Source organism: Salvelinus namaycush, chromosome 4 (genome assembly GCF_016432855.1).
Source record: "Salvelinus namaycush isolate Seneca chromosome 4, SaNama_1.0, whole genome shotgun sequence".
NCBI lineage: Eukaryota > Metazoa > Chordata > Actinopteri > Salmoniformes > Salmonidae > Salvelinus > Salvelinus namaycush.
The window spans coordinates 11,080,597-11,099,260 of record NC_052310.1 but is presented as its reverse complement, the minus strand read 5'-3'; the positions used below and the strand labels follow the sequence as shown (position 1 = coordinate 11,099,260).

General features: G+C 40.4%; 2 protein-coding genes across 2 annotated transcripts; both read right to left on the bottom strand.

Moving 5' to 3' along the window:
• Positions 1–368: 368 nt before the first annotated feature.
• Positions 369–2,750, bottom strand: LOC120045438 (interferon-induced protein with tetratricopeptide repeats 5-like). The gene is made up of 2 exons (XM_038990320.1): positions 2,485–2,750; positions 369–2,319 (listed from the first exon to the last, which is right to left on the bottom strand). The coding sequence occupies exons 1-2, from the start codon at positions 2,517–2,519 to the stop codon at positions 894–896; spliced, it is 1,461 nt and encodes a 486-aa protein (XP_038846248.1). The 5' UTR covers positions 2,520–2,750; the 3' UTR covers positions 369–893.
• A 4,956-nt stretch (positions 2,751–7,706) lies between these two features.
• Positions 7,707–9,593, bottom strand: ifit9 (interferon-induced protein with tetratricopeptide repeats 9). Its single transcript, XM_038990235.1, has one exon. It carries the CDS (start codon positions 9,591–9,593, stop codon positions 8,163–8,165), a length of 1,431 nt encoding a protein of 476 aa, XP_038846163.1. The 3' UTR covers positions 7,707–8,162.
• Between the last annotated feature and the right edge of the window lie 9,071 nt (positions 9,594–18,664).

Below are 18,664 nucleotides of genomic sequence, written 5' to 3'. Positions count from 1 at the left end.
GTTTTCCAAGTGGAATGTGGAAGGAACATTCCTTCATTCCACTTGGCAGTGTTCAAAACTACACCATTTCTGGCAACGGGTATGCAATACCATTTGCTCAATTCATGGGGCTGCATTCCCTTTAGACCCGAAGGTCTATCTACTGGGTAACTTTACTAATTCCAATCTTAGGCCAAGTCATACTATAAAGCTAACAGAAATATTGCTAGCGATTGCCAAGAAATGTATTGCCTTGAAATGGAAATCGGATTCCTCCCTGCCAGTTGCAATGTGGCTATCGGAAGTTAATAGTTTTATCCCACTGGAGAAAATGACTTAATGCTTGAGGAATAATTTGGAGATATTCTACAGAATTTGTCAACCTTTTATTGATTATATGGAGAATCTCCCCTCACATCACATTGATTGCATCTCTATATAATCCTCACGTAATGTTTCACACTTAATGTACAATACGTAGCTTACGGCCAATGTCTCATTCTTTAATTTTTTATTTATTATTTCACTCACATTCTTGTCTGTCGTCTTGAAAGGTTATTGTCACTTTGTTATATTGTTGTCCAATATCTTCTCATTTTTGTTTTGAATGTTCTTAATCGGAAAATGCAAAAATAAACTATAAAAAAAGTGCAGTAAATGCCTGTAAACCTAAAAGCACATGTAGAATACAATAATATATTTCAATTTCATAACTATCTCTTCAAATGACCCAAACCACATTTCCACACACAAACATAAAGCAATTTCATTTTTTTTGTTACTATGCTAAATCATATCAATCTTGAATCAGGGAGAATTTAAACTAAGTCTAACAAAGATTAAGTGGATGCATGCACACTTTCAGGCTTTATTACTAGATTACTGAGTGCAGATTCATGTTTGACTCTGGTGTATTATTGCTGAAGAGACAAGCGAAGTTCACAGAGCGCAGAGAGGTATTTGTCATTGCAATCATGCACCACAGCCTTATCATACCAATGTACGGCCTGTTCTTTCTCCCCCTGCATTCTATAGACAAACCCCAGAATACCACAGGCCTCTCCATCCATGGGGTCTTGGGCGATGCGCCTCTCTGCGATCCTCTTCAGTTTCTGGGCACAACTCTTCCCTTCAGCAGTGTCTTTCTGTAGTTCCAAACCTTCTGTGTAGTGCTTGATGGCCAGAGGTTCACATTTGTTGTGATACTGCTGGAACTGGCCATAGTTCAAGTTGACCACCTGCAGATTGTCATTCTTAGCTAGGGCTTTCTCAAAGGTTTTCTTGAACAGTTCCTCTGCCTTGGTGTTGTCTTTATCCTCTCCGTAGAGCAGTGCCAGCTCAGCCATGGCATAGATGAAGGAAGACTTCAGTGAAGTAGCCATCTCCAGATGTTGAATGCACTTACGGAGTAGCTGCTGGATCTCAGCACCCTTACCATGGAAGCTTCCACTCTTGCATACTGAGATCTTTTTCCTCTTGTAGCAGAGAGCCAATTGATGGTGTATTATGGCAGACTGGCTTGTACGCTTTAGTGCTCTGTTCAACAGAGCAATGGACTTGTCAACGTGCCCCTGCTGTCGGAGAAACTTCCCTACATAACGTGTCACGTGCGGACAGTCTGGGGACATATCCAGAGCTTTCTCCACCAACTCCTCTGCCTCCCCAAATATTTTATAGACAGCCAGTTTCAGGCCCAGTAGGACCATGAGGACTGCGTCATGTGGGTTAATCTCTATGGCACGTCTCAGTTGTTTAATAGCTGGTGAGTCATTAACACTCGAGAGCTCTTTTTCTGTACGATACAATGCAATAGCGTAACCTGCATTCCACTCACTCCCCTCAATCTCCAGTTCCAGAGCTTTCTTGAAGCATTCTATTGCTTTGTCATAGTATTTATAGGAGAACTTGAGGAAGGTCCAACCCTTCTCGCCATAGACCTCAGGATGGAGGACAGATGTGGAACTAGTTGGAAACTTCTCTTTCATCTCCTCCAGTTTCTCTAAGTAACTCTGGCACTTGATGTAATCACCCACATGGTAATGTAACCAGGAAAGGTCTCCATAGGTGACAATGAGATGTTTCTCACAGTCCTCTCCATGGTACTCTCTCGTGAGCTCCTCAGCCTTTAACAAGTTAGCCATTGCCTCTTCTGGGTAACCCTTCAGGTATTTGATGTAGGCCAGATTGCTGAATGTCCGTGCAACCCCTGCCTCTTTCCCGAGACCTAACTCAATCTGGTCCTTGAGCCTGGTCTGTAGATTATCAATATTATCAATGTCATCTTGCCTCAAATCCCAGGTGAAGCGGCACTCCAGTTGAAGTAGTTTGGTTAGAATGGAGCTGAAAATAATATATTTTAGTGACTATGTTATTGACAATTTCACACAGCTCATTATTTCAAAATCATAGATTTTGGCATGTGTTCATTCAGCATCTACTTTGGTTCACAGTGTTACCATGTGCTTAGTAAAGTAGTCATACAAAGATATAAGATGGCAAACTTACCTCATTTCAATAGTTGTAAAGTTGCACCTGCACATAAAGAAACAAAGCTCAGGTGGCCACACTCCGATAATGAGCACCTTGTGTGCTGGACTGCTGTCACAGCGTGCGCGTTCCCTGCCCAGGTATAATATTTGTTAATATTAAGCAGAAGTATAAAGTAGCCTACGGAAGTTGACACATTTACAACAATAGTACCAATTGGCGTCCCTATATGAAGCGAAAGGATGAGTATCGTCACTCTGGAAGACAAGTACAGCAGCCTAAGTTTCGTTTCTTCTCAGCCAGTAAACGATTACCTCACGTGGGAGTGTCCTTGAATGGATAACGCGCGCGGCCTCAGTGAGAGGACTATGCGCAATAGACATAACACGGCACATATTTTGTGTTTGTATTTATTATGGATCCCCATTAGCTGCTGCCAAGGTAGCAGCTACTCTAAGCTACTCTTCAAAATTAAGGCAGTTTATACCATTTTAAAAACATTACAATACATTCACAGACTGTACCCTCAAGCCCCTACTCCGCCACTACCACATACAGTACAAAATCCACGTGTACGTGTGCGTATGTGCGTAGTGCGTATGCTATCGTGCGAGTGTCTGTGCCTATGTTTGTGTTGCTTCACAGTCCCCGCTGTTCCATACTGTGTTTTTTATCTGTTTTTTTACATCTAATTTTACTGGTTGCGTCAGTTACTTGATGTGGAATAGAGTTCCATGTAGTCATGGCTCTATTTAGTACTGTGCGCCTCCCATAGTCTGTTCTGGACTTGGGGACTGTGGAGACCTCTTGTGGCATGTCTTGTGGGGTATGCATGGGTGTCTGAGCTATGAGCCGGTAGTTCAAACAGACAGCTCGGTGCATTCAACATGTCAATACCGCTCATAAATACAAGCAGTGATGAAGTCAATCTCTCCTCCACTTTGAGCCTGGAGAGATTGACATGCATATTATTAATATTAGCTCTCTGTGTACATCCAAGGGCCAGCAGTGCTGCCCTGTTCTGAACCAATTGCAATTTTCCTAAGTCCTTTTTTTGTTGCACCTGACCACACGACTGAACAGCAGTTTAGGTGCGACAAAACTAGGGCCTGTAGGACCTGCCTTGTTGACAGTGCTGTCAAGAAGGTAGAGCAGCGCTTTATCATGGACATACTTCTCCCCATCTTAGCTACTGTTGTATCAATATGATTTGACCATGACAGTTTACAATCCAGGGTAACTCCAAGCAGTTTAATCACTGCTTGGAGTTACACTGCTCCACATACATTCTGTTTTAGAGATATTATAAAGAAAATATATCTTCAATTTGAAATAAATGGTGTTGTAAAACTTCAGAAAGTAAATGTCAATTTAATAACAGTTGAGTGCAGGGCATTCATCCAAACCTTGAGATATAGACAGACCATATTTTACTCTGGTATATTATTACTGTACTGAGAGTTTCCTATTCTCTGACAATGATGTTCCAGTCTGCTTATAAGCCACCAGATACAGTGCACGTCAGATGCAGGTAACTGGCAAAATAACGGAAACACTTAATGATAAGAGATACAAAGTATTTTGAAAGCAGGTGCTTCCACACAGGTGTGGTTCCTGAGTTAATTAAGCAATTAACATCCCACCATGCTTAGGGTCATGTATCAAAATACTGGGCAGGCCATTATTTAGACTATCATGGCTATGCCTCCATAGGATCACAATGCCCCCATCCACAGGGCACACGAGTGGTCACTAAATGATTGATGAGCATGAAAATTATGTAAATCATATGTCATGGCTATCTCAGTCACCAGAGTTCAACCCTTATGGGAGATTCTGGATTGAGCTCTGCTACCCGACCCGAGCCTGACATTATACATCGGGTCAGGGCCAGGTAGGGCCTGATTTTTTTATCAATAACTAGGGTACGGGCAGTGCTCGCGTATCATTAAATTAATCTCTAACATTTTGAAGCTGAGCCATTTGCTCGTGTTCTGCTGCGCCGTATAGTCATTTCTGACTAAGATCATGAGATGGTGTCAGAAGTGCTTCAACCTTGACAAATATAAAACAGGAGAGATTATTTCACAAAAATTATCATGTTCCTTGAGTTTAGAGGTGACAAAAAGTATCTAACAACTAATTTCTCTCACGTGTCTCATCATTGAGCAGAGCAGCTCAAGCGGAGCAGTTGCCATGGATACTCAGACTCAGCGCCACCATGAGCAGAGCGCATGCAGAGTGAGCAGCGCGCGTGAGCGAGTGATAGACAGAGAGGATGTAACGGCAGTCTAGCTCTTCCTCCTCCTCAGACGAGGAGAGGCGAGAAGGATCGGAGGACCAATGTGCAGCATGGTAAGTTTCCATGATTTAATATACACGAAACTATACACAATTCAAAATAACAAACAAACTAACCGTCACAGTCCCGTGTGGCACAAACACTGACACAGGAAACAACCACCCACAAATCCCCAACACAAAACAAGCCACCTATATATGATTCTCAATCAGGGACAACGATTGACAGCTGCCTCTGATTGAGAACCATATTAGGCTGAACACAGAAACAGACAAACTAGACACACAACATAGAATGCCCACCCAGCTCACGTCCTGACCAACACTAAAACAAGCAAAACACATAAGCACTATGGTCAGGACGTGACAGAGGAGCAGCTAATGGATTTAGTAATGGAGGAAGTTATTTCTGGTTTCGGTCAAGCCCGGGCCAGGCCTTAAATTTGGCAGAAGCAATCGGGTCTGGGTAGGGTAGGACCTGAATGTCACGGGAATGGGTAGGGCTTAAAATTCATGCAAGACTCAAATTCTGGAGCGGCGCCTGTGACAAAACACCAATTGATGGAATTTCTCATGAAAGAATGGTATCTTATCCCTCCAATAGAGATACAGATACTTGTAGAATCTTTGCCAAGGTGCATTGAAGCTGTTCTGGCTCTGTTCTGGCCTATGTATCTTCAACATGGTAGAGCTGCATTTATTGATGAATACTTAACCATGTAATAAGTCATAACATTTTATTATAATATAAAAATGACGTTGGCCATAATACAGAAGCTGTCTTCGGGTGATTATAGTCAGCATACAAATGTCACGGTCACGAGAGCCTTATTTTCCCTGTCTGACTGCATTACACACAATAGTTCTGTAATAAGAATAAATGTCATGCAGTCAAGGAATTCACAAGCAATGTTGACTTTTGTAATCAAGTAGAAAATAATGTTAATGCGCTCAAAGATGTTGGTAATATGTTTTATTATCTCTACACAATGTTAATGTCACTTACAAGAGCTACTGCAGTTGAATGGTCATATCTAATTAACCTGAAATGGGACACATCCAAAGACATAGAAACATGTTTTCCATAGGTAATATATTCTAACTCTATATTGATTTTGAAATCAAACTTAAGAAAGGTACACACTACTTGAAGTTACAGTTACAGAAACACATTTAAATGCATACAGCAGTATTTCAATGTAAAACATGTGGTGTTACAGTAAGGTTCAGCATGGAAATATAATCTGTGTTTCAAATAAAATAAAATAAAATGTTATTTGTCACATGTGCCAAATACAACAGGTGTAAACCTTACAGGGAAAAGCTCAGTTACAAACCCTTAAAAACCCTTAACCAACAATGCAGTTCAATAAATAGAGTTCAGAAAATATTTACAAAATAAAATAAGGTAAAAAATATCAAATAAAATAAAAGCAACAAAATAAAATAACAATGAGGCTATATACAGGGGGTACCGGTACAGAGTCAATGTGCAGGGGTACAGGTTAGTCAAAGTAATTTGTACATGTAGGTAGGGGTAAAGTGGCTTGCAGAGTGAATCTTAGCTCTCCTGGTGTACTCCTCAGCCGTCCTCTTTGTCCTCAGGGACGAGGAACGCCAAAATCTCAAATGCTTCGCAGACTCTCTTCTTGAGTACACCAAGACGAGTCTTGGTGGCAGATCCCTGTGATCCACTTCATCCTCTTCCTAGCCTGCTTCCTGTCCCAACTCTCAGTCTGAATCTGGTAGGCCTTTTTGAAGAATGTCACAGCGCCATCCTGGTGTTTCTTCTTGGAGAACAGAAACAGGCCGAAGCCAGTGTAGCAGCGCTGCTTGTCATTGCGGGAATCATCCTCTAACAGGACAGTGAACATCATCGGAAGTTGCATTATGGCCTACATACAACATGCAAGTAGGGGAATTTTCATCCAGTTGGCTATATCCCAATAGTATTTTCAAACCCAAATCTAAAATAAATTGAATAATGTTGGCCATCATAACATCTGTCTTCAGATGGTGATAGTCAGCACTACAATGTCCCTGTCACCAGAGCCATAGCCTACCCCTTTATATACAGCCTACTCACTACACATACTAATATCTGTCATGAAATATGTTTTATTTAGTTAAGAAATGTATCTTTAAAGGTGAACAATGTCAAAATATTATTGTCTTATTGTTCCTTTTCGACTAAATGAAAGGTCAACTCACTGTCAAACTTGCAGCAACTCCCTCCAAACGTCTGGCAAAGTGCCAGCATGGAAATACTTAGAGGGAACAATAAGAAGATTTAATATTTGGCCATCCGGTTGGTTTTTGGAGCAAAGTAGAAAGAAGCAAGTCAACAAGCTCAAAATCATCACGTTTTTGGCATTATGTTTTATTATCTCTTTCACAATGTTAATACCAGTTACAAGAGCAACAACAGACGAACGGTCGGTGAAGATATCTAATCCACTACCTGAAAGGAGACACATCCAAAGACATAAAAACTCCTAAAGCAATACATTCTAAATCATTTTTTGTTGTAGTTGCAATAAAAAATAGAAAAAATAACATAAGAAACATGCACGCAACTTGAAGTTAATGTTACGCTTTACAATTAAAACCATTCAAATGCATGTAGCAGTACTCCTATAAGCCATGCGTTGTAAGATAGGGGTGGTTGGTTGTCACACTTTTTACTCTTGTGTATTTCTCAGCACCAGTATATCTTACAAGACTCTTTTTGATGTTTGGAGAAAGAACAAGGTCAAGGGTTGAAATCAGAGGTGGAAAAAGTACCCAATTGTGATACTTGAGTAAAAGTATCTATACATTAATAGAAAGTTACTCAAGTAAAAATTTAAGTCACCCAGTAAAATATTACTTGAGTAAAAGTCTAAAAGTATTTGGTTCTAAATATACTTAAGTATCAAAAGTAAAAGTATAAATCGTGTTGGTGTGTGACAGAAAACATATGTGGGAGAAAGGCAAAGAAGGGAGCTCTTTATATCACAAGAACAAAATAGTTTGGGATTTATTGTATACTGGCAGTTGCATTGTTAAAAGTGACAACCAACCCCGTATTCCATGTGACAAACATCCCCAACGATCCTCCCAATGCTAATTAAGATGCTAGTTAGCTTGACCTAGGAATTGGTTTGAAATATGTATTTCTCTCTTTCCTCTTTTCAACAAACATTGTTCATGCATAGTCCGATAAGATTTTTTTTATTTTTATTGTTTTACTTTTAACTACGAAAACCTAAATTCCGCTCAGCCCAATGTTTTGTCATTCTGAAATGGATTGTTATTTCAAATAATTCACAAATTTTTACCTTAAAATTATTACACAGCTCCATTTCAATTGGGAGTAATTAGCACTGTGACAACCATCACCGGTCTCCCTTATATCATTTCAGTTTCATTCCTTTGCCTAGGGCATCTGTAAGGTCATCTGTGTCTGAAGAGTGCACCTCGACTCTCCTTGGCTCTTCAGCATTCCTGCCTTTTTTATCTTCAGTGGCGAAAATCTCAGAGGTCTCGCCAACTCTCTTCTGGTAAGCGATCTGCTTCAGCCTCATCCTAGCCTTATTCCTGTTCCAACTCTTAATCGGAATCTGGTAGGCCTTTTTGAACTGGGTCACAGCACCATCCACGTCTTTCTTCCTGTAGAACAGAAACAGGCCGAAACCGGTGTAGCATTGCTGCTTGTCTGAGTCACTAAGGGACTCATCTTTCAGCAGGTTGGTGAAGATCTTCATCGCCTCCTCCAGCTGGTAGTTTTCTCCGTAAGCCTCAGCTAGGTTAAACCTGAATTGGACGTTGGATGGCTTCAGTTCCACAGCTCTGGAGAAGTAATGGATGCAGAGCTCTGTCTTCTCTTTTATCTGGCGTGCATTGACCCAGCTCCCTTTCCTCCTCTGCTTAGACATCTGGTTGAACTGGTGTTTGTGACACCGGCCGATTTGGTAATGCATGAAGGAGGAGTTTGGAGACAGTTTCACAGCTTTCTTCAGAACCTCCAGGGTCTCATTGATGCCCTCGTGACTGAAAAACTCTGCCACGTAACGTATGACGTGAGGCACGTCAGGAGACAGTCTGAGGGCCTCTTTGATGAGTTTCATGGATTCATGTCTACTTTGGTGTTGAAGCTGCAGGGCTAGCAGGACCATGACTTCAGTGTTATCGGGCTCTAAGGATAAGGCTTTCCTTAGCTGAGTAGCACCTTCAGTATGCGCCAACCTCTCTTTTCTACCAATGGCTAACCCCTCCAACCTGTACAGGACCATGGCATAGCCCACGTTGAAGGATGCATTGTCTGGTTCTCCCTTAAGAGCTTTCTTAAAGCTCTGCTTTGCCCCCTTGTAAAATAGCCCCCCAAGCCTTAGAAAACTCCAAGCCTTCTCACCATGTATTGAAGGTAAACTGCCTTGAATAGCAGTCGTAAAACCCTTATGGATGTTTTCCAGCTTTCCAATGTAGGCATCCACATCATTCATGTTCCCTGAGTGATAGTGAACCCATGCAAAGTTAGCATAGGTTACCAGTAACTCTGTATCATCCTGTCTATTCTTCAATGCACTCTCAGCCTTGTGGAGATACTCAAGAGCACTAACATTGTTTTCCTCCAGGTGGCTCAGAAAGGCTAGTAAGTTGAAATATGTGGCATGGTTCGAAGTGCTGAACTTCATGATGCGATCCAGAAGTTTTTCAGGGAGGCTGTCCCGGTCCTTGATGTCAGCCTTTTCTATTCCCCATGTAAAGTGACACTCAAGTGCTTTCAGCTTCACTTCCATATCTGTTGTGACAGAAGCGCTATGAGGAAAAATAAAAAGAACCATTAGTATTTGTTATTATAATATTATTATTAGCCCATCATTGTTGTCGTTGTTATCAGTCATCATCATCCTCATCATCATCACAACAGCATGGACAGTACCAGTCAAAAGTTTGGACACACCTACTCATTCAAGGGTTTTTCTTTATTTTACTTTTTTCTACATTGTAGAATAATAGTGAAGACATCAAAACTATGAAATAACACAAATGGAATCATGTAGTAACCAAAAAAGTGTTAAACAAATCAAAATATATTTTATATTTGAGATTCTTCAAAGTAGTCACCCTTCACCTTGATGACATCTTTACACACTCTTGGCATTCTCTCAACCAGCTTCATGAGGTAGTCACCAGGAATGCATTTCAATTAACAGGTGTTAATTAAAAAGTTAATTTGTGGAATTTCTTTCCTTCTTAATGCTTTTGAGCCAATCAGTTGTGTTGTGACAAGGTAGGGGTGGTATACAGAAGATAGCCCAATTTGGTTAAAGCTCAAATATATATATATCTTTTTTAAATCAAAAGCTCAAATAAGCAAAGAGAAATGACAGTACATCATTACCTTCAGACATGAAGGTCAGTCAATACAAAAAATGTCAAGAACTTTTAAAGTTTCTTCAAGTGCAGTCAAAAACAACATCAAGCGCTATGATGAAACTGGCTCTCATGAGGATCGCCACAGGAATGGAAGACCCAGAGTTCCCTCTGCTGCAGAGGATATGTTCATTAAAGTTAACTGCACCTCAGATTGCAGCCCAAATAAGTAACAGACACATCTCAACATCAACTGTTCAGAGGAGACTGTGTGAATCAGGCCTTCATGGTCTAATTGATAGAAACCACTAATAAAGGACACCAATAATAATAAGAGACTTGCTTGGGCCAAAAAACACGAACAATGTACATTAGACTGGTGGAAATCTGTCCTTTGGTCTGATGAGTCCAAATGTGAGATTTTTGGTTCCAACCGCCGTGACTTTGTTAGACACAGAAGGTGAACAGATGATCTCCACACGTGCGGTTCCCACCTGTAAAGCATGGAGGTGTGATTTTTCTTCATCATTTTCCTCCAACCCTACCACCCCTCCCCTAATTGGAGTAAACTAATGGACAACAACACTTAAGCTTCTATTTCCAGCTTATACATACTATATACATTTTACGGACACAATGTATTTTACAATAGTTATCTTTTGTTTGTTTTTAACCCCATCCTTCAGCTACTCTTACCCCCTCCCATCTATCTCTGAAGACCATCCAGTTTGATTTATATTTGCCATATATTTTTACTGTGCTGTTTAACAAAAGTTCTGAATGCCACACCCTGATCTGTTTCACCTGTCTTTGTGCTTGTCTCCACCCCCCACCAGGTGTCTCCCATCTCCCGCCATTATCCCCTGTGTATTTATACCTGTGTTCTCTGTTTGTCTCTCGCCAGTTTGCTTTGTTCGTCAAGCCTACCAGTGGTTTCACCCCTTGCTCCTGTCTGTTTCTAGTTCCTGTTTCCTGGTTTTACCATTTTGCCTGCTCTGACCCTGAGACTGTCTGCCCGTTCTGTACCTTTTGGACTCTGATCTGCATTACTGACCTCTGCCTGCCCTTGACCTGTCGTTTTGCCGGCCCCCTGTTCTAGTAATAAACCTTTGTTACTTCGACACTGTCTGTATCTGAGTCTTCCCTAAAACGTGATAGGCAAGGCTATAAGCAAATAGGTAAACCGGGATATGACTAAAGAGTTAATCAGGGTGATTTTTCATAAAAATAGACAGGTATTTTCCTTTCCATGGTAGCAAGATCTTATCTATTTTTGCTAACATTATATGAAAATGTACTGTAGGGAGATAATTTCTTTCTTTCAGGATATGAATACCGTGTTTGTCCACATTTTATTTTTATTTATCCTTTATTTAACTAGGCAAGTCAGTTAAGAACAAATTCTTATTTACAATGACGGCCTACCCCGGCCAAACACTAACCTGGGCGATGCTGGGCCAATTGTGCACCCCCCTATGGGACTCCCAATCACGGTCTGTTGTTATACAGCCTGGAATCGAACCATGGTCTGTAGTGACACCTCTAGCACTGAGATGCAGTGCCTTAGACCGCTGCGCCACTCGCCACTCGGGAGCAGTGTCAGACCATTTTATACTACACGGTAATATAAAAGTTGTATTTTTTTGTGATCCATTATGTAATATAGTACACATAATTTGTTTGTAATCCAGAGAGGTTAGAAAAAGTATCTAGATCCTCTATGAGGTTGTGCAGGGATACAAATTGTGGATTTAAAGAAAACATGAATCATCAGCATACACTGACACCTTTGTTTTTAAGCCCTGGATTTCTAGCTTTGGCTTTGTAGGACCAACCCTGCCAGGCAGGCTCAGAATCTTGAGGGGGCAGTGCTGCTTTAGTTGGTCTCTGACTGCATTTATCTTAGTGTCTTGGCTGCGCATAGGCTACTTGCAGTAAGCCTATAAAACAGATAAGGACTTCTCCTTACTGTATGGGTCGCTCAGGTGGGTGTTGAGGGTTGGGGACCGTTCCATCATGATAGGACAATAAATAAACTATATTTATAATTTATTTAACGTCTATATCTCATATCTGCACAAAATTGAAAGCTCTCTCTGTCACAACTCCTGCTCGCAGACACACATGGGCTATGGCATTTGCAACCAATATACCAGCACATACCCACATACTGTGCCTTCTATGTCTTCTGTTTGCTGTGTTTTATCCATACCATGTTGATTCCTACCTATTTTCAGTTTTTTGAGTACTTTTGAGTACAGTTCCTTATATTTGAAGATGTATTATTTCAATAATTATGCTTTCTTCTCATGCTATCTTATATATTTATAAATACTATAAATAGAACGTCGAATACTAATTATTTTACAACATTCCCTATCTTGAAAGGTATAACGTATTTGTAGTTTATTTTTTAAATCAATTGTAGTATTTTATTGTTTTCTTTTTTTAAATTACAACCCTACCATGAATAGTATTGGGTGTTCCATTATTCGACTACTCTATGGGAACTTTTAAATATTTAGAATAGCCATGGAGTAGTCTTGGTGTCTCGGGAACATTTGGTTATCAATATACAGTTTATCGACTATGAGAGCTACACGTTTCCCTTGTAATTATTACACCGTTCCACAATTTCCTTCGGGAACTGATCATTCATGCCTATTTTCGTGCCAGCGAGTCTTTTACCCAGGCTTTTAACCATTATTTCATCTTTAAAGAATGAAAATCTGGTAATGATCGTGCGCTCATATCTCTGTCCGAAAGTGTACACGTTCGAGTTTGATTTTGTCGACAGTATCGCCTTGGATCAGTAGCACTGTAAGAAATAATTATTTCACCACACTTTCAGGATCTTCGTCCTCTTTTTCTTGGATAACATTAAGTACCAGACTTTCTCCCATATATCTAGTCTGTATTTCAAGTAAGGCTTCTCTCAGAAATATGTTCTCCTTTTTAAGTTCTTTAACGTCCGTTTTAATCGTATTGACTGTTAGTTTCTTTCTCCATGGTCTCAGCTTTTTCGTCACTCATCTTGAGTTCGTTACTACTTAGTTCAAGTATGCCCAGTTTATAATTTATCGATTTATGCAAGTCGATTTCCACACTTACCATTCCCGGTGGTGAAAAGCATAAATCGTCTGTGTCCGTCGTTTTCTTTTTTGGGGATTGGTTCTCAATGCTTATTTTCCAACATGTTTGGGTGTTGATTGTATTGGTAATATTGGTCGATACATTTCTCTAGCCTTATAATTCGTTTTGTGTTATCCAGATTGAAGGTTATTGCACACGAGTATGTGGAGTGAAGTGCTAATATTTAGTCAATTTACAAATATTGAATATTCCGTTTTTATCTTGAGGTGTTCTGTAGCGCTGTGTTCAGTCCGCATTGACCACTCTCTCTCTTGCTCTCACCTAACACAACAACATTGTTTATTATTGTGTTATATTAAGTACATTAGAGAGAGAGAGATTATGTATGTGCATGTCATTGAATTATGTTATAATTTCTGTAAGAATCTTACCTCGTTTTACGGTCGATGGCAGATAAGACAGGCTACAGTATCGAGATGATAACAATCAGAGACACTACCCACTTCCAGGTATATCAAAGCGTTTTATTTAGCAGAAACGAAAACGAAACTGATACAGGTACATACTTGCCATATATGTCCATTCTGCCAACAAGCTGTGAATGAAGGACAACAGTACCATCAACAACTGAATCAAAATGTATCTAGAATGTGCACCATCCTAACGGCATGCATCTTTTTTCATGACTCGTTTTAACTAATTTATGGCGATTTGTACCTACACTCAAACAAAATGCTGGATTAAAAACAACTAAATTTGGGTTATTTGGTAACCTAGCGCTGGATAAATATTGGACAGAACACACGCTGAGTGATTTTGAACCTGCCAGTTGGGTTGTGTGAATAACCCTGTTGTAAAAGGAAGCAGAGCAGAGATTAGCTGCTCTTTAGTTGACTGATGTAGCTGGCAAGGTAACTGCTGTTTAACTTAACAGAAAAAAACGAAGCAAGTGTTTATTCGCAGTGCTGAGCTAGTATTGTAACTGACATGTAACGTTAGGTAATGTTTTATCCCCTCGACTTAGGTGAATGAATAAGCTACGCTAGCAAGTAGCTACCACAGCCAGATCAGCTCTAGCCTCTAGTTATCTGTCAGATAGGGATATGAGGTTGCTATTATTACTATCTAACAGCTGTTGTTTGTATGGAAATATTTTGTATCCTTTGTTTTGTCCCGTTTCAGAAGTAAATGAACTTGGCAACCAGTTGATGTACATTAGAGAGAGAGCTGGCCAAAAGTTGGCTAACATTAGCTCTTATGTTTGCCTCAATCAAACGAAGCATGAATCAAACATGAAACCATCAGCCAAACGATTTAAGATTGATTATGTGACGTTTTTTCAGTGCAATGTGAGTTGTATTAGTCAGTAAGGTTATTGATCTGTCAGTTTCCCTAGCTAATTCTTTACTTTTCACACTGACACAGTAATTGGATGCAGTCTATCACAGTGCCATCCGTTTCGTGACCAAAGCCCCATATACCCACCACTGCGACCTGTATGCTCTCGTTGGCTGGCCCTTGCTTCATATTCCTCGTCAAACCCACTGGCTCCAGGTCATCTATAAGTCTTTGCTAGGTAAAGCCCCGCCTTATCTCAGCTCACTGGTCACCATAGCAGTACCCACCCGTAGCAGTACTACAGCAGGTATATTTCACTGGTCACCCCCAAAGCCAATTCCTCCTTTGGCCGCCTTTCCTTCCAGTTCTCTGCTGCCAATGACTGGAACGAATTGTTGCAACAATCACTGAAGCTGGAGACTCATATCTCCCTCACTAACTTCAAGCATTGGCTATTAGAGCAGCTTACAGATCATTGCACCTGTACATAGCCCATCTGTAAATAGCCCATCCAACTACCTCATCCCCATATTTTTATTTATTTATTTTTTTGCTCTTTTGCACCCTTGCATCTCTACTTGCACATTCATCTTCTGCACATCTATCACTCCAGTGTTTAATTGCTAAATTGTAATTATTTCACCACTTCTGCCTATTTATTGCCTTACCTCCCTAATTTTACCTCATTTGCACACACTGTATATAGACTTTTCTATTGTGTTATTGACTGTATGTTTGTTTATTCCATGTGTAACTCTGTGTTGTTGTTTGTGTCGCACTGCTTTGCTTTATCTTGGCCAGGTCACAGTTGTAAATGAGAACTTGTTCTCAACTGGCCTATCTGGTTAAATAAAGGTTAAATAAAAAAATAAAAAAATAAACAGCTCTAATGTTACAGGCTTCACTCTCATGGTGCATTGTAAAAGTCTGCGCAGGACCGATTTCTTCATCCCTCTCCAGCGCGTACCTGCTGGATTTCTGTCAGACTGACTCCCCGCCCGCTACTGCAAGAACTGTATGGAATCAATATCATGTCAAATGTATTTTGAACACACAGCATGCATTTTGTAGAGAAAGATTTGCACTTTCTCTTGAGCTATACCCTTTACCAGAGGGACGATTTTCGGACAGAGAAATAATGGGTGACCAATATTTAGGCCTATTTCTAGGCAATGTAGTAAACTATAGCCTAATCATAGGCCTATTTAGGCAGTACATTTCCTTGGGAAGATAACTACCCCGTGCTTCTGCGCACATGCATAGGCTATAGACTACTCTATTTAATAGAGACCACACGCGCACCTGTTCACGCTTTATGGCTACTGAACTGGAAGCAGCAAGAATGATGACAGCAACACTTGCTACGTTTTTCACAGTCCTATAGGATATAGCCTACCTTTTAGGAGGACGATTTGCAGGCAGAGACAAATAAATGAGTAATCAATACTTATTGAAACTGAAAAGGCGCAACGATTGCTCACCATAGTAGCCTAACCGATGTGCGCTTTGTGCCTTTTCCTTTTAAGTTATGATTTAAAAAAATCATTGCACTTGGTTGAGCGCCCTCCACTTTCCATGATCAATATTTATTTACAGACACTGTAATAAACTACAGTCGAAACATATTTAAATTAATTTCATGTTCAAGTTAACTGCTACATTGTTCTCCGCCCATTTAGGCAGACTACTCTATATCAATGAGACCACACTTACTAGGGCACTTGAACTCTCATGCCCAGCTAGGAGTAGTAGGCTACTGAATTTGATGCAGCAAAAAATATGTGCTTTTAATACAATAGGTAGGCTAACGCATACAAAGCAGAAAGAGGACCGTTTCCAAATAATCTGTGGGACAACATAACTATTTTCCTCCCAAAGTTGTCTGTCTGACTGCCAGCTCCCGCCCACTGCATCACAATGATCTCTGTCAGGACCTGCAGGTCCCGCAGGCTCGCCGCAGGAATGCAGCCCTCTAGTGCAGTCAGTACACAACACTATGCTCATCATGTCTTAGCACGATTCGATGGTGACAGCAGGGTCAGACAGCCAGGGAAGATCAGTCTACTGAGCTCAGGTGAATTTTGCAATATATTAACAATACCAGTGAATGATACAATGTTCCATCTATAATTGATGTCTAGACCTACAGTAGTTACAGGACAGCAGTTGAATCTTAAAGCTACAGTCTGGGATCTGGGAATAATGGTCATTTCAATTATTGAACCATTGATTCTATCCTTGGATAATATAATGTATAAATGTACTGCCAGGTAATTATTTGTCATGCCTCATTTTAGGAGGATCAGATGGTGACAGGGGTCTCAGCAGGGTCAGGCAGCCAGGGAAGACCAGCAGATACTTCACTTTATTCACTCTGTGTAGCAAACACTGGACAAGCCTGATGCTATTTTAAGGCAGTCTGACAAACCTCCAAAGTTGATTTCCAAACTGTATCAATGGTTGATAGAGGCTTTTCCCGAATAACACTTAACATGTAAAACAAAAATGTGAGGAAGACCTGGTAGAAGCTATTGATGATGAATGGATACAGATTTGATGTAATGCTCAGTCATGTTCATATAATCTCAGACATAAATTACTGCAGTTTAAGGCCATCCATAGAACATCCTATATGCAAGTGAAACTGAATATCACACATTCAGAAATGCAATACTTCTGCTGGAGGTGGAAAACACAAAAGGGGACATATTTGCATATGTTATGATCTCGTGAAGGCTGAATGAATTCTGGCAAAGAGTATGTTCTTTTATCTGAGCATGTCTACATATTCTCTTTTCTCCCTGTTTTTGTTTGCTTGGAAATATTGATACTGGAGGCATTTACAGTGCATTCGGAAAGTATTCAGACCCCTTCCATTTTTCCACATTTTGTTACATTACAGCCTTATTCTAAAATGAATTCAATAGTTTTCCCCCCCTCATCAATCTACACACAATACCCCATAATGACAAAGCAAAACAGGTTTTTAGAAATTTTTGCAAAATTATAAACCCCCCCACCCCTCTGGAAATAATACATTTACATAAGTATTCAGACCCTTTACTCAGTACTTTGTTAAAGCACCTTTGGCAGTGATTACAGCCTCGAGTCTTCTTGGGTATGACGCTACAAACTTGGCACACCTGTATTTGGGGAATTTCTCCCATTCTTCTCTGCAGATCCTCTGAAGCTCTGTCAGGTTGTATGAGGAGCGTCGCTGCTCAGCTATTTTCAGATCTCTCCAGAGATGTTAGACCGAGTTTAAGTCAAATCAAACCAAATCAAATTGTATTTGTCACACGTGTTTAGCAGATGTTATTGCGGGTATAGCGAAATGCTTGTGTTTCTAGTTCTAACAGTGCAGTAATATCTAACAGTAATATCTAACAATTTCACAACAATACACACAAATATAAAGTAAATCTAAAGCAGCCTCTAATGTGATAGTGATGGATGGTTGTTGCTAATGTGACAAGAATGACGTTGTCAGTAACAGCCAACTTTCCAGGACATATGCATGTCTTAAATGTGCAGAAAGCTTAATCTTCCTGTTAATCTAACTGCACTGTTCAATTTACAGTGAAAAAATACCATGATATTATTTGAGGAGAGTGCACAACAACAAAAAACATTTATGATGGCAACTGGTTTGATACATTCACCTCTGAAGGTAAATAATGCACTTACATTCAGTAATCTTGCTCTGATTTGTCATCCCGGGGGTCCCAGAGATAAAATGTAGTATGGTTTTGTTTGATAAAACCAATGTTTATATTCAAATGTAGGAACTAGTTTCTACAGTTTTAACCCCTGCTGTCAGATCCTTAACAGTCTGATGGCCTTGAGATAGAAGCTTTTTTTCAGTCTCTCGGTCCCTGCTTTGATGCATATGTACTGACCTCGCCTTCTGGATGATAGCAAAGTGAACAGGCAGTGGCTCAGGTGGTTGTTGTCCTTGATGATTTTTTTGGCCTTCCTGTGACATCGGGTGCTGTAGGTGTCCTGGAGGGCAGGTATTTTGCCCCCGGTGATGCATTGGGCAGACCGCACCACCCTCTGGAGAGCCCTGCGGTTGCGGGCGGTGCAGTTCCCGTACCAGACGGTGATA